This window comes from Trachurus trachurus (assembly GCF_905171665.1).
Source record: "Trachurus trachurus genome assembly, chromosome: 7".
In the NCBI taxonomy this organism is placed as follows: Eukaryota; Metazoa; Chordata; class Actinopteri; order Carangiformes; family Carangidae; genus Trachurus; species Trachurus trachurus.
The window spans coordinates 16,996,307-17,023,254 of record NC_139901.1 but is presented as its reverse complement, the minus strand read 5'-3'; the positions used below and the strand labels follow the sequence as shown (position 1 = coordinate 17,023,254).

The 26,948-nt window shown below is 40.7% G+C and overlaps 1 protein-coding gene across 2 annotated transcripts in view; it reads right to left on the bottom strand.

Moving 5' to 3' along the window:
* pex14 (peroxisomal biogenesis factor 14) overlaps positions 1-26,948 on the bottom strand; it is a 44,125-nt gene that overhangs the window by 14,582 nt on the left and 2,595 nt on the right. For both annotated transcript variants that reach the window (XM_083976347.1, XM_083976348.1), the window contains exons 4-6: positions 10,330-10,414; positions 3,861-3,986; positions 1,749-1,834 (exon numbers count right to left, since the gene is read on the bottom strand). In XM_083976347.1, coding sequence (XP_083832473.1) covers positions 1,749-1,834; positions 3,861-3,986; positions 10,330-10,414 — 297 coding nt within the window. The remainder of the gene's footprint in view (positions 1-1,748; positions 1,835-3,860; positions 3,987-10,329; positions 10,415-26,948) is intronic.

The window sequence follows — 26,948 nt, the reverse complement described above, 5'->3', positions numbered from 1 at the left end:
AAGGTATGTTAATGTGACTGTTTTTAAACCATTGGTAAATTAGAAAATTAATCAATTAGTCGTTTAAGTCATTTCTCAAGCATTAATGTCGAACATGGCAAATTAAAAAACTTTGGGTTTAGACTCTTGGTCAAGAGTAAAAACACTCTGAGGATGGAACCTCAGATTCTAAGAAAAGGTCCAAATTTCGAATATTTATGGACTAAACAATTAATCAAGTCTGAAAACATAATCTACAATGAAATCAACTGTTCGTTAGAGTCCTAAAAACATATTTCTACCAATATAAATGCCGGAACCTCAGTCAGGGACAGTTAAACAAAGAAATTAGCAGACAGGGAAAAACATGTTGGTTAACACTGAAAGTAGTCCAAAAAACAAAATCAATGTCATGTTGTTCATAATTTATCTTCAACAGAATAAACAGAACTCTACAGAATCACATGTATATCTGAATGCCAAATGAGTGTTACCCAGATGAGCAGCTTGTGTGCATCTCACTGAATGAGTGTATGAGGAGCCAAGCTTACAAAATCATGTCCGTTTAACCCGACTGACCTGAGTTCAAAATGTAAAATTAATGTTTCCTTGCTTTTAGGGCTGATAAGGAGCACTTAATACCTCGCAGCCAGTTGCAGCTTGTTGCTGCCCTGGCCAGGTTTTCTCTCCAGCTCAGGTGGCAGGCAGACACACCAGTGCAAGTAATAAACACTTTTTAGAGAAAAAGATTAAATGAGTGTCAACACGTGGTAATTAATAAGTGGGTTGCTGGGAGTGTGGTGTTTACAAGGTGCACCATAACATAAATAAAGTATGGGCAGAAGCCTGGACATATGGTGCGACTGGCGCTACGCTCCAGTGACATGACAGCAACCTGTGCTGTCCCGCCAGGGAATCCCACCTCCCAGGCGACCGGTGGCTGGCAAACACTGCTGCATGAAGTGGACTGGTACAGCGTGTGTTTTCATCAGCGAAAGATCGGAGGCACAGAGGAATGAGAGTGCACGCGCAGCCTTATGAACGGCCTGGTAAAGACGAGCGAAATAATAGGACATTACAGGATCTAAAGGGAAGCCAATACGTCTGACAGGGTCAGGTAGGCATATGCATGTACATGATACACGCTCCCTCTCTGTTCCTTACAGACACAGAGAACGGCCTGTCATCTAGGCCAAGAGCTACTGCTGGAGCTCCTGTCCTCCTCTAAAACGAGAGTAATGGCTTCCACATGCCACTCAGACTACTACTAACAACCACTATGGGATTAATGTCACCGGGGACAAGGGGCCTCATGAGCTCATGTTCAAGGGCTGCTAAGCCCGATAAAAACCAGGGTGATTATTTTTAGACGGTAGGACGGCAAAAAAAATGGTTGTGTGCTGTGTTAGCAACTATATTTTTTAGGGGAATAAAAAACATATCTGAGAGGAGGAGGGAAGGGGAAGTTAAAAAGAAGGGGGTTCAAATGAGATCATGCTTTGACGTAAAGCAGGGTAGCTTTAATAACAAGACCAGAGTGATGTTACATACTGCAGAGGCGCCTTCTATTCTAGCACCATAATTCATCATAAACTGATGTACTTGCAAAGCCCACCAATTTAAATGTAATATCAGGGAGAGGCAGTACTGACAGATCTTAGGATGCAAAGCATAATATATATAACAAATTTTGTGAAACATTAACTGTGAAGACAAAGTCAGTGAGGAAACACAGTCAGAAAGGGCAGGAGAAGTAGGGTGTAACTTGCCTTGTAAAGCTGGTGAAAGCCAAAGGCGATGCCCACCATAATGATGGTGAGGGCACCATAGTCCCTCCATCTGTAGCCTGCTGGACCTGGAGAGGAGAATAAAGCATGTGGTAAAATACTGATTTGCTTTCACTTTAATGTGGTTTCTAAAAACACATTCGCATGAGCTAAAACAGGCTAAACAACTGGGATAGACCTTTGGGGTAAAGAATCATTTACCTCTACATTTAATAAACACAATGTCATTCAAGCCATCTCTTTGCAATTATAAACTCACTGCATAAACACACAAAACATCAGAACAATATAAAAGGTTAAGTCTGCAAAGCAAACAGGTCGTCTCTACCCTGTCCTTCCAGAAAAGGACTCCATTATGCTCAACTTAACTTTGGGGTGGGGCCAAAAACAGTGTATGTATATAGCCCTTTAAACAAGTGCAATGAACAGAAAGGTGTGTGAGTGTGTGTGTTTGTGTGTTTAGAAGTTGACTGTCTTGCTGAGTGACAGATAATGTGAAAGTGTGTCATTGTGCAAGCTGTCATCTGGGTAGGCCAACTGTCTGTCAAAGTGGAAATTCCCCACATAAGAGAGGCATTCAACTGAAAATGTCACTAAACAACAAACAGGTTGGAAGGAAATATATGAGTTTTTCTTTTATTTACCCTGGTGGGGCCCAAATGAATAGGAAATTATTAGAGGCTAAGCCACTAAAGTACACCATTGATATTCTATTACAGGTCTGATTTCACCTAATGGGTTATGTGGTACGTGTTTACTGGCTTGATGCAAGTAAACCTGATTGATCTTGTGTGATTTGACATGCAAATAAAATGAGAGACCCACTGTCATGCAGGACTATATGGTATATTTTCAAGGTGAATGCCATTTTACTCGTTTTACTCAAGGGCAGGTTTCATCGCTGCCGCAGCATTTAGGGGTGAACCTGTAACCTTTCCCATCGAAAAATTTTGAATCATTCTCCAACATCCATATGGTAACCACATAAATTTGGGGCTTCATCAACATTATAACTGCTATAGTCTGTCACCTATCCCAGAATACTGTGCTTCTGAAAGGCCTGGGAGTCCTTGGGATGGGTGGTTGACCCTGAGCGGGCCTCACTGCATCACCAGGGGTCTTCACTTGCTCTTTTCCCCCCCTTTAGGACCCTTCACTCTTCCTGTCTCTCCTTTTTCCCTCTACCACTTCCACTCTGCTATCTTCTTTTTTTTTTATTTGGTCACTTAAGCTGTGGAACTGTGGTCTCCATCCCCCGTTTTTCCAATCTCCTCTCAAATTTATTGGGTTCAGTGGAGGCCTTCCTGTCCTTCTACCGCGTGGAAATAGAGATCAGAGTATCCATTACTTCGACAGAGATGGATGCGGGTCCCCGTGCACCGTCCCCATAACAAGGACATCAAAGGGAGGTAGCCCCCTCTTTTCGGCATGACCCCCCATACAAGACTCCCCGCTCTCACCTCATTATGCAGCTCCCTTATAGCCGTTTTGATATAAAACCCCCCACTATGGACGGAGAGCCGCGAGTCTCCCTAACTACATGGCCATCCCATCAACATCACTTTCATTACAAAACATGAGATGCCGGGGGAGTCAAGGACAGTGTGGTAATAAATGAGGGTGGAATACATCTGGAATCATTGTCATATGGGTTAAGCATTACGCGGACTTCATTCTGCATTGGTAAATCAGTGGACAGCACTCATAACCTCCTGAGGTAATAAAGATACAGGTTGCGGCGTGGGGTCTTGCCAGGGTGCAACCCCTTGAAACAGAATAGCAAGGGAGACTTCATGAGCTTGTGCTGTGCAATATTGTATTCCCTCGGCCTGAATTCACAATCAAGGCAAATGTTGCATGGTGCACAGTCCTGTAGTCCTTGTAAAGATCCTGGTATTTGTTGACTTATGGATAATCCTGTTTAGTGGGTTTATATTAATAAAAACAAGAGGGAGGACTCTAAGAGCAAATCTGCACTGCAGGGATCCAAGTTTTCAATTAGACTCAACCACAAACTGGTTTTTGAGGCGAGACTCCGCACAAACACACAGGTATCATGTATGAATCAAAGGGAAAAAGGTGGTGTGCACTTACTGGGAGGTGCAGGAACCAACTGTGTTGCATGAAGAGGATGTGGGGGCCCCACAGGGCTCAGAGGCAGGACTTCTTCTGTGCTGCCGGAGCGCTGGATGGCTAACTCTACCTCTTCATCTGTCAGGCCTGGAATCAAGACACACACCTTTAAGACATTTGGATGGGGTGCAGTGACTCTGTCTTAATGGGAAACACCAAATGGCTCCTTGGCTATCATAATATATACTTAAATACTTCCCAAGCCCCTCACAAATCTTTTAAGTACAATTTAGAGAAAGTATGTCAAATCGTCATTCAATTTTACCTACGCTCTTCTAAAAAATGCATTTTCATTTCATGATTCTCAATGGAATTCTCCATTGAGAGTTTCTGTTTCAGGGACATCCATCAAAGAAAGATAGTCTGGAAAGGTTCACACAATGAAATCTGAAACTCTGCTAGCCTATTAACTGCCACCAAAGGCAAAGAAAATAAGAGTCTGTCCACTTCTCAAGTTATATTTCCCATGTGGAGATTTCATACACCCCAGACAGTGAAAATGCATTATTTTAATTTCTTCATTGTAATGTAAATGTATTACATAATTTTGCAAATGCCAATATAATTTAATCTTCAGATCTTTTTAATGATTTTAGTGATGATTAAATTGCAAAGGGCTCCCTGATGGAGAATCAGAGGGGAGGAGAAAAAAAAATCTAATATGAACATCTCCTTTTGTGGCAAGAAAGGATTTTATTTCAGGCGCCATATGCTGCCATTGCTGTGGGTCTCATCTTTTAATGAGTGTCTTAGTCTAAACAAAGGGAAATCATTACAACTTTTGATGAACAACAATAAAATACAACATTAACCAATTTACTGTGAGACAATAAGGAGAAAGCTGAAAACAAAGAATCAAAACTGTTAGGTACATGCTGTTGTTCTTAGATATTGATGAGCTTGGTTTACCTTATAATGAAAAATCAGCGCAGTTTGTTTTATAATGTTGTATACTGCTCATTGTAGCTTAACAGCATGTGTCTTCTAACATTTTTTCCATTACTTCTGTAAAGCATTTTCCTCACTTACTGACGGAAAATCCCATTTGCAATAGAGCCTTTTACTTGAACTTTTCCCTCAGGATTTGTAGAATTTACACAAGCTCAGAATAAGCTTCCTGCATCATTTGAGAGACAACTGGAAAGTGCCCAGTTGCAGTGTTTCAAGAGCTGGCTCTTAGTTTTTATTAAAAGTATGTGGGAAAAGCCAGATCTCTGATACTGACCTCTAGTCTCAATAAGAGAAACATAAGGAAATACCCATGAGTGTTAATAATATGTCCAGATTTGTCCACTTCTCAATGTGAATGAGATTTTACAATCAAAATCTTTTCAACAAATGACTCCCTCCATTTGAATGTGTTTAAGAAGTTTAATTGTGAGGCAAATCTGAACAGGCCGGTTGAACCTTGATCACAGATCCCACATTGACCCATGCCTGTATCAGCAGCCATAAAGCATAAAGAAATCTTTTGATACCCTATCACACAGCTTATGCCAAGGGGAGGTCCCTCCAGTCACCTATTTAAATGCTCTGAGGACTTCAAATGGCCATGAAAATTGTTGAATAATTGAAGGCAAATATTGGCCAGCCTGTAGTCTACAGCAGGTCCTGAGTGCCAGGAAGTGGTGAGCACCATGTGCTGAGTTTGTGCAGTCAGACTCCACTGTCAAATAAGCAATAATGTGTCCCTGGACTCCTGATTCATCTGACCACAGCAGACTACGTGGTGGCAGACTATTGAGTGAGACTTGCAAGGATCTCAGTTTCACCAAATGAGAAGAAATAAAACAAACTTCAGGTCTTTTCTTTCACCTTGCAATGTGAAGCCTTAAAAAAAAATCCACATTTAGGGGGCTATTGAGATTTATGTATGTATGGCTGTTCACATCTTTGATGTTGTGTTTGCAGCAAATGAAAGGTTGTTTTTTTTCTTTTACCCTTGCATTAAAATAAAATACATGGAAATTCCTAAAGCTGTTTTCTAGTCAAATTACAGCTTGCTAAGTTGTGTTGTTGGCTCTGATCTGTTTATTGTTGAGGGGAAGACAACACCAAATGAAAGGGCCCTTAGATCCAAAAGAAAGGGGAACAAGGTGAAAGTGAGTTTTACATATAAAAGGAAAAGACAAAAAAGGGATTGTGAAATTTATTATGGGTTCCAAAACCTGTGGAATGACCCCTGGACCTCCATTTCAGATCGACCTGTGGGGAGATGAATTTTTTAAGACATAAATTACACCTAATGACGACACCATAAAAAAGAACAATAATGGAAAGCTATTCTGTATTTCATTATACTGTATTATTTGGTGCACCTGATACACGCAGTGCCTGTTTATGAGTCACCGTATTAGCAGATGCTCAGCCAAAGCATTTGCTTTGACCTTGCCATTCTCATTGGGGCATGAAATTACGGTGCTGGCACCTCGATATTACAGCTATAAATACTGTAAACTGCATATCTGGGCTACGTTTTCTATTGTCTTTCAACATAAACCTGATCGGTATTTATTTAAAGGAAAACCCATTGCTCGTCAGGTTATTTACAGCTCTATTTTCAGTGGCTCATATTCTCTGGGTATTTTTTAAGGGCAAAGAGGCAGCAAGGCTCTTACATTAAATCCATTTCTCCAATTCTGGCACTTCTGGACTTTATGGGTCAAGACCTAGGCTGGACAGCCAATTATAAAAATTGCTTACTAAAATATTTTGGGTGGTAAAAGGTGAATGCCTTTTTTGCTGTCCTCCAAGGCCTGAATTATGAAGTTGCCCTTGAGTTAAAATTACTTACGTTTAGAATAACATATTTAGGAAAAAAAAAAAGCAAGGCAGGGGTCATAAATAGATGGAGGTCAATGGGTTATTAAGAAGTCGACCGCAACTTCAACCTTTTTTTCACGCGTTGCTGGCGAGGAGATTCTACATGTCATTTGGTTCCTTACAACTGCTTGAAAATGGCATGCCCTAAATAATGACCACTCTCATAGAGTATTCATTTATGTATTAAAAAAGTGGACTCTGCTCTCATTTCCCTGCTTTATCGCCTTGTACTGATGACAAAGTAGGCAAGGCCTAGGCTAGGTGGCGCCGTGGAGTAATTTATAACCACATCAATCCCTTTACCTTCTATACAGGCCTTGGTCATTGTCATTTTTGTCCGAGAGGTGAGTCACATAACCCCACTTACAACGAGGAACCTATTAATATCTGGAATGATGAACCTTACCCTTACCTTCATACCAGGTATGGTAATAGACCAACAGCCTACCTGTGTTCTCTGTGACCCTCGATCACTGGCCCTCTACTCAGGGTGAAATCTATTAGGATTATTTATACAAGTCAATAACAACTGGGATGGCATATAAAAGAAATAAGTCAAGCCATCATTTATGTCTCACCGACGGAGAATGTACTGTGCCTGTTTCATATGCTGAAATTACCTGTAATGCAACAATGTATGTCTGTGTAGTCTGAACTCTCCCAAACTGCACTCAGTGTGTCGATGTGAGAGCGACTGAGAGATGTCATTTTAGGGGCCACAGTCAATGTGACACGCTGAAAGCTGTAAAATGTTCTTGACTTTGTCTCGAGAATAAGAATTTTTTGGTAATTACATGTGGAACTGCTAATTGTCTGGGCTAAATGGTGGTGCCAAAATGGGTCCCAACGCACTTTAGTTGTTACATCTGTTAATTGTAGAGGACATAGATGGCACAATTCACTAGATGAGACTGTAGCACATTATATTTCACTCAAACACAATAAAATTTACTTGATCTTGGCAAGGAACAAGTCAAGCAAAATTGCTTCAAGATGGTTGCGAGACAGTTTAAATGCACTTCATTTCCCCCACTATGCAAAAAAAGAGAAAACATCTCTAGGTTTAAATCTTGATTTATATTACAACTTAGTGACAAAGTTTCAATATTTCAGCCGGTTTATTCAACAAGGACTCAAGAAGGGCAGCTAGAAATATTGGACTGCATAATTGCCAATTCATGCCCTGAAATTGACAGTTGAAGGAAAACAGAAAATTATATTTTCCAATGAATATTGAAATAAACCACACTATTAGGATCTCTTTGAAAAAAAGGAGATGCAACCAGAGAGGCATCCTTCAACGCAGATTAGGGCACAAATGTGCAGAGAAATAATATGCACGAGCGAGATTATTGTGTAAAGATTCTGCAACATGTAATCAAAGTGGGCCCTATTTTCCCCTTCATCAGCTGTCCAGCGTAAGTACTGGCAGCAAGAGGAATCCAATTTAAATTCCACTCTACCAGGAGATGGTATTGTTTCATTTTATGTGTGCTTTGACATTTCTGGCTGTTAATATAGAGTAAAATCCAGAAGTATTTACATAAATATGACATTAAACTGTATTAGAAATTAAGACTGACACATTTGCTGTGCTCGACTGTCGGAGGAGGAGGCTGATTGAGTTTCTAGGTCAAAAGGTTGAGAGGACAATACATGCTGGATACAGAAACAGGGAATGTGAGTATTGGCCAAATGTTACAATCAGAGTTGACCATGTTTACTATGGCCAAAGAAGAAACCAGTCACCAGATATCACAACCATATTCTATTGCAAGTCTGAATCAACATACAGTATTATCACTTTTATAGAGGACAAGTGATCATGTCAAAACGGAACGCTTCTTCACATAGAAACTTAAACCGGAAGACCAGACACTGAAATGCATCTTGTAATGTAATGCATACTGCGTCATACACATTATATATAATTTACTCTGAATGAAAACGAGAAGTACAACTCATATTGATGTGTGCTGCTGCAGCATAAATAAGGCTACGGGAAACTTATATAATTTAACTCCATGAGACATAGACAAGCCTCAGAGACATAAGAAATGCTGCATAAAGGTGGAAGTTTGACTCATAATTTATCACTTCAACAAAGTGAGTTTTACTCCTGTCTTTTGCCTTTAATTAGTTGTTTTTGTAATGGCACTTAGATTATAACTATAGAGTTCAATGTTTATCTTAGAACAACCTTTTTCTAAAAGATTTTACTGTAAAACAAATACTGTATGTAAGTTTAAAATGAGTGTGTCGAAGTGAAATCAAAGCCACACAAAACTAAGTGATTCAATACGGTATGAGGTTATGGTGAGCAGTTTCCTGAAACAACTCGCAGGAACTTAAGCATGGATGGACAAGATGTGCTACTCAAGTATACTTTGTGTTCAGTCTATATTCCTTCATCTTTGCCCTCTGTCTCCCTGAGATCAATGTCCTTATGCAAATCAAGGGTTCTTGTTTAGATGTACAATGGAACAGACATTCCAAAATAAATCTGCATTAAAGCGTCATTCATATTTCATGGACTTAAAGTGCAGTAAGAGCAAACCATTTTGGATAGCGAAGCTCTTTGGAGTTTACAACAAAGGAGAAAGTAAGAAGAAAATTAGGTGTACCATGACATCATGTAGTATTGATGAGGCCTTGGTACATTTGAGATAATCAACAGTATATTGTGAACATGCCTCAGTTGTCAATAATGAGGCACAAAGACAGAGAAATTTCAAAAGATACCAAGAGTCATTAGAGCCAGATGAGATGTGTATAGTAGCAGCCGGCAACCATGGATTTGGTTTCAGGTTACCCTCCCCAGTCATGGAGCTTTTAGGCTCACTTTTCACTGTTTGGCTACTCTAATGCTGGAGGCAAAGTCCCTGAGCACTGCAGAGGTACAGTCCCATAAGCACTGAACTCTTCTTGTGAAGAACTGAAATAAAAATACCAACCACAAAGAGTTTATCTGAGGCAAAACCACATACTCTCCGTGCACACAGTCACTGCTCAGCCACGGGCCGACTGTAACAAATACATGGCATAGCACTGCACATTTCCGCTGCCGCATTATATTGAACCGACTTAAATGAGTTTGGAGTAATAAAGCTATTTGCAAGTTTTATTGCACAAACAATATTCTACCATGTGTCAGAAATAATTTCACTGAATAGCAAAGAAACTGAAGAGCCAGCAAACATTTCCACCGTCCCTGCATTGAAAACCTGCGTGTCATGCCTCAAATTTACGATAACAGTTAAATTAAGTAAAAGGGTTAAAATGCTGGAAGGCAATATTGATAATTCCATTGAAAATGCAGAGAGAGTTTGTCAATATTAATTTTCCTGAACCCAAAGGAGCATCCCAACTGGTGTGTCATTTATTCACAGGGCCTGAATCATGCACTCTGAAGTTAAAATCGACCCCTGTTAGACCCCCTCCCCCAGGGCAAAGAGCTATGCCTATAACCTTTGACCTTTACAGACTAATCTCACACCCATTCAAAAAAAGTAAAATAAAACGAGTTCATCTCTCATACATGTATGTATTTTTTATAGGCTTTCAGCACTGCATTCAACACAAAGCAAGAGCAAATTTAAAGTATCACCTTTTTTCTTCAGGAAAGCTTTTCTGGTGGCCAAGGGACTCTGACGTACTTTAGGGTTCTGTAGAAATTTCACCGCGGTGGTTATCTGGGAAGAGATAAATGTGATTTAATTCTTCACAATGAGATAATGTGTGAGAGAGAGAAGATACGTTGCACAGGAAAGTGATGCTTTTAAACACTACAAACAACAGTCTAGACCTTCTTTAAGAAAAAGGTTCGTTATAAACCAAGCCTTGAAAAAAACCCCAACATAAATGGATTCCATTTGATATTTGCTTCTAAGCCCCCACACCCAGGAGTGAGGAAAAAGACCACCTGACCACTTTCCAGCTAAATGTGGAGAATGACCAAATCAGCAGTTATAAAATTAGCCCATCAAGAGTGCTGGACAAATGGAGTATGGAGCTTAATTTGCTATTACCCTCTTAAAGACAAACTTCCATTCTTAAGTGCGCTGTGGAAGAAAATCTATACTTAATGCAGAGGTGATCATTTGTATCTAATAACTTGAGAATCCTAGGCTGAAAACTTCTGTAATTCTTCCAGTTAAAAACCTGCCATGATCAAATCACCCGGCCTGAATGTTGTAATGACTTGAAACGTTAATGCACTAGAACGTTAAATAGCATCAGAACATCAGTAGTTTTAAGTGCACTGCGTTCATCGATTCTATTATGTTTTCCTTCGAGATGCACCTTAATTTTCCACCCCAGTATGCATTTCCAAGAATTGGAGGGAGAAAAAAAAAATCTTCCTCAAATGGCATTAAAACATAAATTTGAAGTGGGCGCCATGAAGTGGCGCCTCCTAAAATAGATAAATATGTAAGAACACAGAGAAAGGGGGAAACACACTGGAGGGGAGGTTTAGATGACTTATTATCGCACCTGTGGTCCCCGTGATTCAATTGTAAAAGTCATCCCTCTAATAGGTTGAAAGGTTTTGATTACTCTTCTTTTCTCTTAGTGTTGAAAGATACAAAGTGATTGAGCGTCCTGCCAGTGGTAATTCGTTTTGGGTAATGCATTGCATACACTATGAACGCGTTTCAATCCAAAAGAATTGCAGTTTAAACTTGTCCACGGGGTAGGTGTGGCAGAGAAACTGAGTAAAGAGCTGGATTTCTGTGACAAACAAACAGTACAGTGGAGAATCATGGCACACAGCATGGCACTTTATTAAACTTATGAAAATGACTTTGACTTTTCTCCAGTAGGCTTAAGAGCAACTTAAAAGCACTTTTCTTCTATTTAGGTACACACATGACAAAACCACGCGGTGACATCCTGCAGTAAAGTGTACTTGCTGTAATGAAACTTCTACAGTGAATTTTATCAAAATGTACCAGATTCATCCCGAGAGATGCTGCCACAATTCATTTGGACACTAATCTACCATTTCACCATGACACTACCGTGACCTTGATGTACGTAAGGGTTACGCAAGGGGTATGGAATTTCCTGGATCTCTATATGCTGAGGGCTTATTAAAGTCAGTCACCCGTAACCTTCATTGTGACAAGCAGATTAAACCATTTGCATGGTGAACCCCCAACTGATGTTCTGGGCCAAAAGATACAGTCAAAACACAGAGAAAATATCCCTTTGATAACGAGACCAAATCACCCTGCTCTTGGCAAACACTCCTCTGCTCAAGTAAGTGAGCCAACAAGGCTACTTGTGGTAAAGGCAGAAAGCAGAGATAATGAACACACTAAAATCTAACACTCTAATATTTATTCCAGTAAATAACAGAGTGATGTCGGCCCTGTGAGAGGGAGATGACCTAATAGAGGAAGAATATGCTGAATGAGCACACCTTGTTTACATTCCCTTAAAATTTCAGTAGCACAATATTGACAAGAAAATTGTGTCAATGTTAATAGGCATAAGTATGACATCTTAGTAAGGACCGCAGCTAGCTCAGCGGCAAACTAATGAGGTAAATGTCCATTTGGTTAAAACTGTAGTGGTAGATCTTCAGGGAGAGGAAAAGTGCACTTCTTAGCAGATGACATAGATGCTTTGCACAAGTTCCACCCAGACACCTCAATCAATTATAACCACATTGCACAGATTTCAGTCTTGTCTTGTTATCGACTTATGGATCACCCCAGTTATAGTGTTGGGTAGCACACAATCGGGCTTTTAGGGGGGTAAGATGGATAGCAGTATAGGGCACATTTGGGTTGGCAGCATAAATAACTAAGATAAAAATTGGGTGCATTTCCCTCCGTTCAGGAAAGGGGTGGGTCGTTTTTGGTCGAAACTGCAATTAAGCCGTACTGTGAGCTACTTGTAAAGCTCTGACTGCTAATGCACCAAAGTGCTCTATGTTAGAAGCAATAATCTTTGTAAACCAGATAACCAATAAAGTGTCAGGTAAAGCTGAAAAAGAGGCGAAAACTCAATCATGAGAAGAGATAACATTAACCAACACACTTAAAGACAGTGAAGTTGATGAAAGGACAAGATTACAGCAATGTTATTGAGTTTGAATTGGACAAGTCTTTGCACTGCACTTGTCTGAAAATTACAACTGTGATACCTTGAATTGTGAGAAATGAGGATGAAATCCAATTATGTTCGAACTGCATGGTTGGATGCCTGAGGAAATCCATGTAACCAGTTGTATATTTTTGCTTTAACTAGTAATATATTAAACATTATATACTGTAAAGTAAGACGTATGGATGTTTTACAGGTACACTGTGGGGTATATGGATATAACCGGGAAATTCAGATTCTCTGTACTGAAACAACAATTGTTCGTCTTACATTAGTTTCTTTTAACTGGTTTCACTATGAAATAAATTGGAGAACATTTTAACCACAACAGATGAGCAGATGCCTCACAAAAGAGTAGTCAAGGCTCATGTTTTCAGTCTTAATAATTTAGGCCACCTCAAACCACTGATTATCTGACAATTACTTAGAAAAGAGAGCGCTATAGGGTACAAGGGGATTGTTTGCAACTGTGGCTTTCCTTTGCGAAGATTGCTGTTGATCCCCAATTCAACTTTTTTATATTTTAATCCGAACACTATACATTGTAACAAGGCATGGTTTATATTGCCAAATATTATTTAAAAGTAGTGAATCACATCTACTCTTATTATTATTTTTTTTTTTATGAAAAATTAAACACTTACCACCTAATATATTCATGTCATCTACTCCACAAAAAAGGTGTATACACATTTTATCTGCAACAGTGAAGACATTCAGAGGGCATGATGGAACTAGAACTTGGGTGTGGGGGTGCAATGCAATGGAGGGGCTAAAAGGAAATCATTAGCAAGTATAGGATTCAGTCTCAGTGTGAATCAATTCATTCCAAATTGCCCCGGCCTGTACATTTGTGGAGAAGTGCCCCTGATATAATAACACACTGATAGACACGAGGAAAAATTGTGTTAGGCTAGTCTCAAATTTCCCCCCCAAACACACGTTTGGAGGACCAAAAGTGAGAGAAAGTGAGAGACAGCGAAAAATGAAGCTCTATATTAATTTGGTGCTTTCATGGATGATTTGCTATCAGGGGCAGCTGTCTTAAATGACTTAACCCAATACCTTTGTGATACCAGAGCCCTGCCAGAGAGGAATGAAGTTTTAATGCAATTACTGTATTTCCTTTAGTCGCCTGACTGCTTGATGTGGCCAACAGTGCTTTTTAATCTTTTTAAAAGAGCAGCTTTAAATGCCCTTCTAATTGTGACATCTTTCCCGCCTTAATGTGACCTTTAGCGGAGGAAGCAAGGCCTCATGGGAGCTGCTATAGGAAATTATTGACCCTGAGAGACATCAGGAAGTGAGGTGCAGACTCCACCATTTAGCTAAGCGCCACATCTACACTCGCTCAGACACTGCAGGCTACTGTACATCAAGGGCCCTGCTGGAGGTGAACCTTCCGGAGAATGACTTTAAAAAAAAAAAAAGACATTTGTTTATTTCTTTCATCACTTGTGGGCAGTGTTTTTCAGAGAAGCTGCAATGTGGGAAAATTATATGTAAAACCATTACGGAAACTGAACTTCAGAACCTGTAAATCTGATAAAGAATTGTTGCAAACTGTGGTCTTTTTTTTTTTTCTTCTTCTTTTTCTCTTGACAAACTATTAGAAAGATACCGGTATGCTTCTACATGTGTTAAAAGCTTACTGTCAGTAGGGTAAATACGGTGGTTTGTGTTTTTTTGTGTGTCTGTCTTGTATTCTGACAGTGGTCAATCTTTATTGAATGATCCTAACTTCTGAAATTTAAAGGTCAAAGACAACATTTCAGCAGATGAAAAAGGGGTCATGGAAAACTTCATTGACATTTGCATTGCAAAGGTTTAAAAATAACATACAGCACTGTATCAGTGTCAGTGTTAGAGCCATGGGCAAGGCTACAATCATGACATCAAAAGCACATTATGCAATTTTTGTAAGGGGGGGGTGGGGTGGACGGAAATCAAGCTTTTTTCAAGACCACTACATGTACAGACTAAACTTTCCATTCAGCAGCATTTCCCTATCAGAGCTCTGTCATCACAAACATGGAAAAGTTGAGTCGGTTCAGCGGTAAGAAACACTGGGGGCTAAAGTACATTTGATCCAACGAGGACACTATCAAACTGTAAAAACTGTGCAGAGATAAACACAGATAATAAGGCCTTGGAAGTGATTCTAAGGCTATCAAGGGAAAAATGGGCTTGTTCTTTGCACCCTTCTCTTCTTGTTGCTACAGAAAGACATTTTTACTATGGTGTGAAAAGACTGTAGCCACATATTTTATGACTCAATGTGCTAGGTATGCATGATGATGTCATGTGACTGCTACACTTCCTTTATATTGTAAATTATAAGAAAAAGTACAAAAATAAGGTCAAAAGTCTGTTGTGTGTTTTTACAGGTTGTGGTTGGTGAAAGAATAGAACATCCTCTTTCAGGGTCTGGCTACATGATAACAAACAAAATGACATTATTGTAGCATGAACCAAATATTTCAAAATAAGATGAATCAACATCAAAGTGTCTCTTTTACTCTTGTGAGATTGCCAGACAAGCACGTGGCATCCAGCCAATTCAAAACTAGCTTGAGAGATACAGTATAAAGCCGAGTCTGACATTTCTTAATGTGTAACTGTCAGTGGTGCTGCCTGGGGTTGCCCTTGCTAAACTAGCGAGACAGATGACTGTTTAGATAAGGACATCCCCAGCGGGGCCCTCAGAGCCCCGAGAGCCCCGATGACTAAAGAGCACCGACTCCGTCAGTGACACCTCACTTTCACTTACTTTGGACAAAAATACTTATATAGCCCACAAATGCCGTCTAATTCAGGTAAAAGGCCCAAACCATGAGTCTGGAGCTGCTCTGAGAGATGAGGGTCATCAGAGATTAACCCATGGCACTTTAGCAGTGGGGGTGCAAGAGGAGAGTCGCAGCAGAGCACAACAAACTACTTAGCCACCACAAAACATTCCAGCCCCTTCTCAGCTGCAATCCAGTAATGGATACTTCCTCAGCTCCTCGATTGGTCAAAATGTTTTCATACAATAATTTAATTCAGAAACACATTTACAAAGCAGGAGTAATCAATTTTAATTAGTTGATTTTTTTTTTCATTCGCATAAAATTTAATGTACTGCCATCGATCTCCTTTGTTCTTTAATGCAGTGCCTCTTTCCTGTAATTCGAAGCTTTTCTTTTTCTTTTTTTTTTTCTCTTTCTATTACAGTCAATGATGACATTCTGTGACAAGCTGCTCCGTGTGCTTTTCAGTACGGGGTATGTGCATTACAAAGCACAGTAGTGCTTACAATGTAACTCAGTATCTGCAGAATGTGCTGAAAAATACTAAATAATGCAATTCCAATGTGTACAAAAAGTTTGGTTTGAAAAAAGGCAACATATATTTATGATACAATAAAATTACTCAAGTGGATATAAACTTTGTTCACTGATCCTCGCTTAATGACTCAGATAACGATTAATATTACATATTCTGGTCATTTAATTTTGCAGAACAGTATAATAACCATGTACCACTTTAGAAAGGCAACCTTAAAAGAGTGTAATGGACATATGATGTGGTTATATAACTCCTCTGTATGTGTGAAAACTTTTGTTAAAACAAAGATAATTTACTGTCACTGATCAATGGCTGCTGAGTTACAATTTACAAAATTATCACTTGACACTCTTATTTAATAAGATCAACTGCATTCAATAATTTAAAAAAAAAACTGTCGTAGAAGTGTGTAAAAACATTCAACATTTACATTTTGAAGGAGTAATTTTTGGCCAAAATTAACCGATCGTGCGTGAAATCCTTGAAATGTATTCAGTGCACAGAAATTGGAGATGCAACTGTGGATACTGTGACATAAACAAGCACACAGGCTTTTCTTGAAACTGCCACGGCTCTATGTGTTGTCTTTCATATCATCAAGGCCCGCTGGCCTTTCACGTTCAATTAGCTGATTGAGGCAAAATGCAAGCGGCACCAGCAGCAAACAACGTGGAGCTTGTGTCCGAGCGACACACCACAGAAGTTGTGTTGTGGTGTCAGGAGAAGAACCCACTCCGTCACAAGCAACTTACAGTGACAAGCCTATCCTCCTCTGTTGATCCAAACAGCTCCTCTCACTGAGGCAGCACCCACCCACAGTCGCACACACACACACGCCCTACAATACACACACAGCAAAGCAACTTGAAGTGAACCATTACGATAGGCAAATAAAGCAGGGAGCCGAGGTGAGGATGCAGCGAGTTGGCATCAGTTTTGTGTGCGGCCCTGCCAGCCTGCCAAATTGCCTAATAAAACTAGAACAGAGAGGCCAGTGACAATAGAGAGAGAGGTGTCCTTTTATTGATCAAATTATTCCTTCTTGGGTACACTGTTCCACTGGATGAGAGTATGCTCACAAAGACAACCAGACAGATTGTGACATTCCAGTGACATTATAATCACACGTCAACCCTTCTCCAGTCAATAGGCTGAATGCACTAATCGTGCGTCTTGGATCAGCAATTTCATGGTCTTCAAAGGGGGCCAGGAATTGGTGGCATGACCCTCCACACGGGGTGAGACCCCTCTTTCCTCAGCGAGTGTCTCGGAGAGAAGGAGAAAAGGATGGTGGAAAGGGAGATGGGTCGAGGCAGGAGCGGAGTCAGAGAAGATTAACATCGCCATCTACTGGTCGGAGAGGGTACAGGTCGAGTCAAAGGGGGGAGGAAAGCCTGGCCGTTTACCCTTGCGGCCTGTCTTTCACTGAGACCTGTCAGAAACATTTAGACACACTTGCCAAGACAATGGGCCACACATCTACAGCAGCAGATAAGGCAGACTGAAATCCCCACCAAATGAAGAAGGCAACTTAAAGCAGCAGGCCTTGGTTTGGTTTTGGAGAACGACCAAACTGAGTCTGTTCCTGATCACACTAAGTGACAAAGAAAAATGCTGGCTAAATATCCTTTACTGGAGGCCTCCAACTGCCAGTAAGAATCTAACCTTGACACTAGGAAGAGCCCAAAAAAAAAAAGAGTGTGGTGCTGACAGCATCAGAAAACAACAATCATCAGGGTCACAGAAGTAGAAGTTCTCTTTCTTCTCATTTAACCCAACACCAGAGAGGAAACGGACATGACAGCTCGTCGGATCAAATAATAATTCTTCATTTCAACCTTTCTGAACTAGTGAGGTTACACACTGGAGATCATGCTGGCTGTTAGATATAAAAAAAAAACACAAAAGAAGGCATGACATTTGTTCTATAGACACCACACCCAGATATAATGCGCCTCTACTGAGAAGTTGAGAGAGAATATCAGGTTTTGCAACATGTTTGTTTGCTGAAAACTGTAAAAGACTCGTACTAGACAGTGATATAAAGCAACACGTAAACTCAATGAACACGATGAACGTGCCTTAAATTACATATGCTACTTGTTTCTTTATGTCTTTCTTCAGATCTCAGATATGTAAGAGTTTAAAATAGGAGTATTCGTTTTTTTCTCTCGCTTAGTGTTTCCAAACACGCAGTTGTTGTTCTGTTCTCTATGGTTCTGTTGCGTGTTCTGTCCTGTAAAAGGTCACGATTAAGATGGAATCTAAAGAAACAGGCTTTCCTTTTCAAATTGTGTCTCCTCAAATGGAAAGATTTAATCAGATTCAGACCTCAGAAAAAAAAGAGGAGTAATCAGAAAGGAATGTTGCACGTTCCTTCTGCACAGCACCCTTACTTTTTTGTGAGTACATGACAATCAGAGGCGATGGTCAAAGTTTAGGTGTCGACACCCATGTAAACTCTAAATCAACTCATGTGGTGACAGTGGGGAGAGGGGGGGGGATACATGTTTTACCAGGGTCCTCCAAAAGAATGAGGAGAGGAGACAACACACAGTGAACCACTATAATGTCACACAGGGTGGCGTGTTACAGCAAAGGGGCTGAGTTGGCAAGCAACTCAGCAGCAGACGTGCACCTGTTCTGACATTTTCTGTCGACCTTGACACAGAAAACACATGACAATGCCACTCTCTGCTTTTCAAAAGTACAGAGTGTTTGTCGAAACCCCTTCACTTCCCCTTTCCTCATCCCCCATGATACCTAAAACCACTTTCCATGCAGTATGGAAGCAGAGAAAGCCATGACGTAGTCCTATAGATGTGAGGAGCGCCAGGAAAGAGGCAAGTCACATAACGCAGTGGCGCTAAATAACAAGGAAGAACAAGGACTTATAGGGAGAGATACTGAGGCGTATTTGGGGACAACCAAAGACACTTTCACTCTTTCTGCTGGCCACTTACACCTCACCTTAAATCCAAAAATCCACAGTGCACAGAACGTGGACGGGACAAAAAGGCCTCTGCCTCTCCTCTGTTTATTCCATTTCTGTCACCTCCGCGTCTCCCTTCCATTTGAAGTTCATGACAGAGCTACAATTCATACATTCATCTACTACCTTAATCAAAAAGAAAGCAAAGTACTGCTGCCAGGAGAGCTGCACCAGGAAAACAAATGCAATCTTCCTGTTAATCACTGCATTAACAAGAAGTCGACAGTCTTGACGCACATGCCAGGGAGGGGAGCCAGTCCAGGTGTTAGATAATTGTCAGTTGTGTCAGTGGCTATGGCTGCTTTTTACTGTGCCAGCCTCTGTTTCACTGCTGATCCGCACTTGTGCCTTACCTTAATCATAGCTTTTATAAGTCTCCTTTCTGCTGAAGACTACACGCAGACACAAAGAAGTCTTTGGCAAGGGCTTCACCGTGCTGACTGTAATGGACTACGGATGAAGGCATAGACGACACGTCCAACAATAATCAGTGCCAAGTCAAGTGCAAGTCAATTTTCAAGACACGCGAGTAGTGTGTATTTCCAAAGAAAAGCTGGAAACCCCTTGCAAAAAAATAAAACACACACCAAAGCTCTGTAAACCCTCCGAGAAACAAGTCCATACATTGCCTTCCTGGCAAACAACGATATATTAGAAACACATCACAGTAGCCAGAGAAAAGACTTGCCAAGACAGCAACTTGTCAGAAATGATTCAAGTGTTTCTCGCATTCAGAGAAAAAATCCTTCAGCTGCAGGTGAGGGAATGTCATTCTGAGAGGAGGAGATTAACTGAAAGCAACGCTCAACTTTTCATTATAGCAGACTGAAACTTTACAGTTTACTGTCAATACACTTCTGTATCACACATCTGAAGACGGGGTAATTAGAGTGTAACATTCTCACACAAGCTCTCAATTTTTGCAGGTTTTAAGATAATTTGCCTCATTTTCTGCATTTCGCTTTCATTTTAGCCTGGATAGTAGCGCACTTATCTCCTTTTTTCAGATTCCCCTGATAAAGCCACAATCTCAGGGCGCCACACACAGTGAAACTCTGAAATCCCATTAGCATTTTGCTTTCATTATTTTTAATCAAACCCACAAAAGTGACACATAATAATTAATATCCATTACCAGTTTTTTGCCCCTCTCCCTGAGAAGACGTTGGGGGGGAAAAGAAGCAATTAACTTAACAAAATAATCAAAAAAATTGTTTCAGAAATCCCTGATAAATGTCATGTGAGGTCCCGTCTAAATGTAAGAAGTGTAATACATTCTTGCTGTCATATTCCATTAAACTGCTATTACAGTCTTGATAGAACTATTAGTCACTACATTATTAATAACATTAATGTATTTACATTTTTGGTGTACAAGCCTGCTTTCATGCAATAATTTATGAACCCGACTTCAGATATGTTATAACGTTCCCCATCTAGGCTCTTTTGTGTTTATTATTGATTGTGAAAACAGTCAAAATTCCAAGTCAGATACCCCTCTGCCCTCCCCCCTACCTCCTTAATGTATTGAAGTGGGCTGTTTACATTAAAGGACTGGAATAAAGTGCATTTACATCTGAAGCATAACTTCATAATTTACATTCCAACATTTATTAGAGGTGACAAACGAGCATTTGGTCCACTCGTGCTTTTCCACAATGCAGCACTCATTCAATCCATATAAATTACAGCTGGGCTATGGAGTGCAAGAGCAAATTATTTTATTATATTTATGCATGTATGACTCTATAGGGGGTTACTAAGACAAACAGGGAATTACTTGATTAGGCCAACTGTGGTTAACAAAGAAAGAAATATGACACAGTGGGCAGGGCCAATCAAATCTCTGCATTATTCACATTTGGCTTTAATTCAAATATCTAAAATGCACAGATCTCTGTGTAAAAGCTTTGCATCTGTAAGACTTATTTGTTTTTATAAAATGAGTAAACGGCACTATAGTGACAGTATGGGGAGCTGTTTTAAGTGTTCCAACAGCTTACCCTTAGCTAGAGCTAATATTATTCAATTAAAAGAAACTTGCCTAAAAGGCAGTATTATATTACATAATTAGACAGGGCAGCATTTTCAGAAGTGTAGTAATGCACTGAGGGGATCCCAGCATTTGAACAAATATCAGGCGCTGTAGGGGAGCTTGCCGACAAATTAACAGCTAATAACTTACTGGGAAGCCAGATAAAAAGAGAAAAAAATGTTCCCCAAAGTGTCAATTAAAAATAATTTTTCCTCTGATTCCCACACTTGTGAAAGCATGATGTCCTAAAAAGCTTTTGGCATAGTGTGCCAAAATTGCGTGTTGCTCATTTCTGTCTTTTTTTTTTTTTTTAATTCTCACAAACTGGATTCATTCAGAGACAGATAGCTCAGCATCAGCTGCAGGAGCTGTGAAAGTGTAACTGTATGGCTCTCTTGTGAGAACACTTGCTGGTCTGAGAGGAGAGAGAGACTAACGGGTGAAGGGATACAGGGAATTGAAGGGAGATTCAATCAAATTCATGTTCATTAAAATCAGAGGACATCACAAAAATTAGAAAGATGCTGACAAATCAAGGGTCTCAGTACCTGAATTACCATAGTCATTTACTTATTAAAGCCAGGATGCTTCCTGTCAATCAAGAGCCATCACATTCTCCATTTGCAGCGGAAAGCCAGCGTAATTGCTTCTCATACTAATCAACACAACTTGTGTAATTATGCCTTGAAAGTGACATTGGAGGCTGAGAGCGATGTGAGCAGTCTTGACAGCGGAGACATCTCAGATTCATCGGGAGATTTCCAGCCTCGCTGCAAGGAGACAAGCCACTCTCAGACCAAGTTACTCACTCGAGCAGTTTACAACCATAAACACAAAGAAAAGACGATAAATCAAGCTGAAGTAATTACAAAGCAGAATAGAGAGTATAAAGGAAGCTCAGCTCAATAGGGCCACTTTCCCAAGTATATTGAGGCAAAATGACTACGCTGTAATTAAACTGGTGTCGTATTTCTATCATTTCTTAAGTAAACACATTATGACAGTTCACTAAATTGTGGGAGAATAGGAAATTACAGCTCTGTTACCATGCTGTTTACATTAATATACTTGCTGACGAAAACCCTACAAATAAAGTCCTAAGTATTCATTAAAGTTTATTGAATTCAGCTTAATCACAGACTTTACATATGTCTCCAAAATGAACTTTGCGTAAAACTCGCTTCAGCATTCCTCGGAGCATTGGAAAACTATCCAAACCATATTCCCAGGCTGCATCTGTCACTTTAGTCACATGGCGGCCCACGCAGGAAGGTCAGAGCGAGGTCACATTAATGCAACAAATCAAGAGCCACGGGTCATGACACGAAACTCTATCTACATGAAATATGTGTATTATTGACATACAGGGACAACTGCTTCTTCTTCATTTACCGTTAACTTTACGGCAAATTGAAAGGATTTTCAATGCCTTCATCAAAAACCCCAAGATAAAAATGCTATTGTCTCTGTTGGCAGAGCAGATCTGGTCCATCTCAAGCACATGAGGCAGAGACCGCAAAATAAATAAAATGTATAAAATGGGTTGGACTCATCTGTGCTCATCATTTTCAAAGTGGTGGGTGGGACCATCAGAAAAAAAAAACTTTGCTACATCAAAAAGGAGTCAACTGATAATTCTGGCATACTATGAGGGGAATAGGCGAAATGATTTCATCTGTGAACAGAAACAAAGATGAGAGATTTATGGCTCATAAAAAGTTCAAACGACAGAAAAACCAAAAATCCTTGTCTGTGTCATTCCTCACTCATGACCTCCAAACTTCAGCACATGGTGAAGACAAAGTAAAGACATGCTCTTTTGTGGCCAAATGTGAGAAAAACAAGTACAGTTTCTGATAGAGAAAACAGAGGCTTTTACAGGAAAAGCCTGTGTGATTCACCCCCTGTGTTCAACTCTAATGACTCAAAAAGTGTGACCTGCACTTAAACAAGAAGTCACAGCCAGAAGCTGTAAACTCATTTTCCCCATCCAAGCCAGCAACGTCTGCAGGACCTGGAAGATGTGCTCCGAGCATGCACAATAAATCTGACGTGAAATCATAATCATAAAAGCAATTAGCTGACCCTGCGCCACTCGTCCTTGGACATGACAGTGAGAATTCATACAGAGTCCTCTAAGGAGGCTGGCTGCCGGGTTGGGCGAGGAGGGGAAAAAGTGCAACACAGCAACAATAAAATGGAGGGCTCTTCCTGTATCATTAACCACCGAAACAAACAGTGCATGATACACAATGAGCGTTGCGCAGAGAAACAGAGAATGGAGCTTTTATGTTTTTCAATGAGAAAACTTCACCTCGACCACTGAAACAAACTGCGGTGTGCAGCTGTTTCACATGTTAATGAATGGGCACTCTGCATCGGTTCCCACTGTGAGATACAGTTTTCAAATATCACTCAAAGTGAGTTTGGTTATTTGAAAATGATCCAAGGATGAAGACAGATGACATCCACACACACCTTTGTTCTGTGCTTCTGCAGAGCATGTAGCATGTTTACAGTCAACATGACAGGATACAGGATCTATTGACTGTGAGATGGCAGGTTATCAGATTTATTGGACTTTTCTCTTTCACGGAGTGTGATAGAATCTGAAAAATCTCTTTTCACGCACTCTTGCATGCATGCACACACAGACACGCGCGCGCACACACACACACAGTTACTTGCCATCACTTCCCACCCAGTAATTACAGCGAGGCCGAACTAGTGGCTGCCACCTAGTGACCGTCTTCTCCAATAATCATGAAATATCTCTATGGCTCGCGCCCCCACTCGGACCATAACTCTCGTTTACTGCAGACAGCTCCAATAAAGGATTACAATTACAATTAAAGTAATGAGCAAAGAGGAAAAAAGGAAAATCTCAGAGAAGGTTCCCTTGACTAACTAAATGGTAGCCTAGTTTCTTGACAGAATGGAGTTACCATACCAGACTCATTACTGGCTCCCATTTCTTATTCTGCCCCAATAATTAATTTGGAGTGTGTTGAAACCTGGAGTCCTCAAAAATTAAACTAATGGTTTTAAAAGTGTTGAATGTGAAATGAATTGAAATATGAATTATCAAATATGAGATTAACTACTTGTTATTTTTGCTTTATGGCACTGTAAATCTAAAAAGATTAAACCACTCAACATCGTGCTTCAGTTTTTCTGGTTTGTTTTTTGTTTTGGAAAAAATCAAAGTTGTATAATGCGTTGAAGAAATACACACACACACACACACACACACACAGGCGCAGAGGGACGTATCGTAAGAAAAGTCATTGGGGACATGAAATAACAGAGTCAAGACCCGAGAGTAACCTCTGACTTCTTGGTATCACCGCTGTGTTACATTTGTGTTACACCCTCTGAGTGAAAAGAAAAAAAAAAATCTCTTTTCAGAGCAAACATATGAGCAACATCTGTCCGCCTGCCGACTCACAGGGCTCAGCAGAACAGCCTCCGGGGAAGCGGGAGGTGAAATGAGGAGAAAAAGAGCCAGAGAGAGACAAAAGGGGACAGTAGCAGCAGTAGTGCCTTCATGTCACCGGCTGGACCAATTACTGCTGGCACGTCCTCTGCCAACCAGCCAGGTCCCCCACAACTCCTGCACTTAGCATACTGTTCCTTTCCCCCCACCACCACCTCTCCCCCCGTCATATGATGGCTATTGCAGAGGGGCTACGGAAATTTGGAGACTGCAGAGCCAAAACAGATCACTTCAAAGCGGCTTATTTAACGCTTGCTAAATTTTTCATCACAGTCGCTTAATATCCTGGGGAAGGGGAGCTTTTGAAGTTGCTGTGAGACCGGGGATGTTCTTCTTACAATTCTTTTTCCCCTCCCATTACCGCCCTCCCTCTGCTGTATTAAAACCCCCAAACCTAAACACATACACACACTCCGTTTACACTACGTATGCCCACAACATTCACGCGCTGAGGTATACAAATGGTACAGATACACCTACCACACACATACTGTATAAGCCACATGCTTGCCATTTCCGCATAGAAATACACGCTTTTATGTGCCGGGCCTGTGATTTTTTTCAGTGTACAGAGACTAAAGGGCAGTGTTAATATTATCATGGAGACCCAAAAGACTAAGAATCCTATTTGGCAAAGGGACAACACTTTAATGTAAATCGGCTGCAAACCCACATGAGCCTTCGTGCACACACATCACAACAAAAAGTTTCTCGCTGAGTGGCAGCAGTTAGCCTTATTATGTGCAATTATTATGTGTTACAAATAAAATCAGAACCAACTGGATTCACACTGATAATATTATACCTCAGATACGTGCCTTGATAAATTACAAAAGCCATTTCAATTTGACATTTGATAGACAAAAGAATTAATTGAAAAATGAATTAAATAATCCACAAATTAACCAATAATGAAAATATCGTTAGTTGCAGCACTGATCTACACATCACTGATGAGAAGATACTTTGGTTGTGGCCATTCTTTCGTGCTATTTTATTTTGTATTTATATCATGTTTCCAGAGACAAGAACATTAGAGAAGTGGATGTGATGGCCAAGCAGGTATTCATTTTTCATTTCATTCAGAGGAGTCAAGTAAGTTCAGAAAATGGAATTACTTGAAACAATAATGCAGATGCAGATCTGCCTCTGTTTTCTTATGTGATCAAAGGGACTTTGTTCACACATATAATTATACTTGTAATGTGTTATTTGAAAGCAATGTGGACAGAGTGATTGAGGGAGACTAGAGGTGAGCACAGAGGAACACCGCAGGGAGACAGCACAAAGACTATGGAGACACTGGCAGGAGACTGGCAGGGGTAATGGTCATGGCAGTGATCAGAGGAAGGTGTGATGGGGAGGGGGTTATAGGCAGAGAAGAAGCAGGCCATGGTGAGGGCGAGCAAAGAGCAATGCCAGAGGCAACAGCAGCGGCTGGCGGTGACTGGTGCACCAGTCAGCTATGGAGCACACACTCACAGTCTCCCACATACATCCTCTCTCTCTCTCTCTCTCTCTCTCTCTGCAGTCACTGCAGGTCCAGACCGGCACCTCTGGCCTGGTCAGTGGCAGAGAATGTGGCATCGGCCCCTGAGCGTGGCCCTTTTTGCCACAGAGGAGAGCCCACGCCATGCAGTGTGCCAGGGCCTGCTGATCTGGGCGAGGTGAGTCAGAACCTGTTAACATGACTGGTGTCCCCAGCCTGATACGCACATGTGCACATAAATGTTATACAAACGTGTGTGCTCGCTCTTGCTCTCTCTCTCCTTCTCTCTCTCTGCCCTCCCAACCCTGCCAGCACTCCCTTTCCTCTCATCCAGATAAAATCCTTTCAGACACAAATTTCAATTATTCACCTCATCCAAATAATGCCATGTGACAAGAATTATCCCTACTGTAATAATCCACTTAACTGGGAAAGAGCAGCTCATCAAAAAGAGAAAGGAGAAAAGGGGTTGGAAGTGAGAGTGGTGGTGGCGTGGTGGTGGTGGTGCTGGGGAGGGGGGGGTGGGGGGCGCTTGTCAACCAGTCTTGAATCAAGACCCTCATAACAAGAATTTCTTCCCTTTTTGAGAAGGCAGTCTTGAAGCGCACTGGGATGATGAAATTGAAGTAAATTGAAAGAAAGCCTGGGAGAATGCTCCCACAATCAATAACCCCAGGATTAAATTAGCCTTGGCATGAAGGGATGATGGGGGGAGGATGAAGAGTGAATGGTGGTGAATGACATTGAGACATGTAGACTGAACAACACTGCAC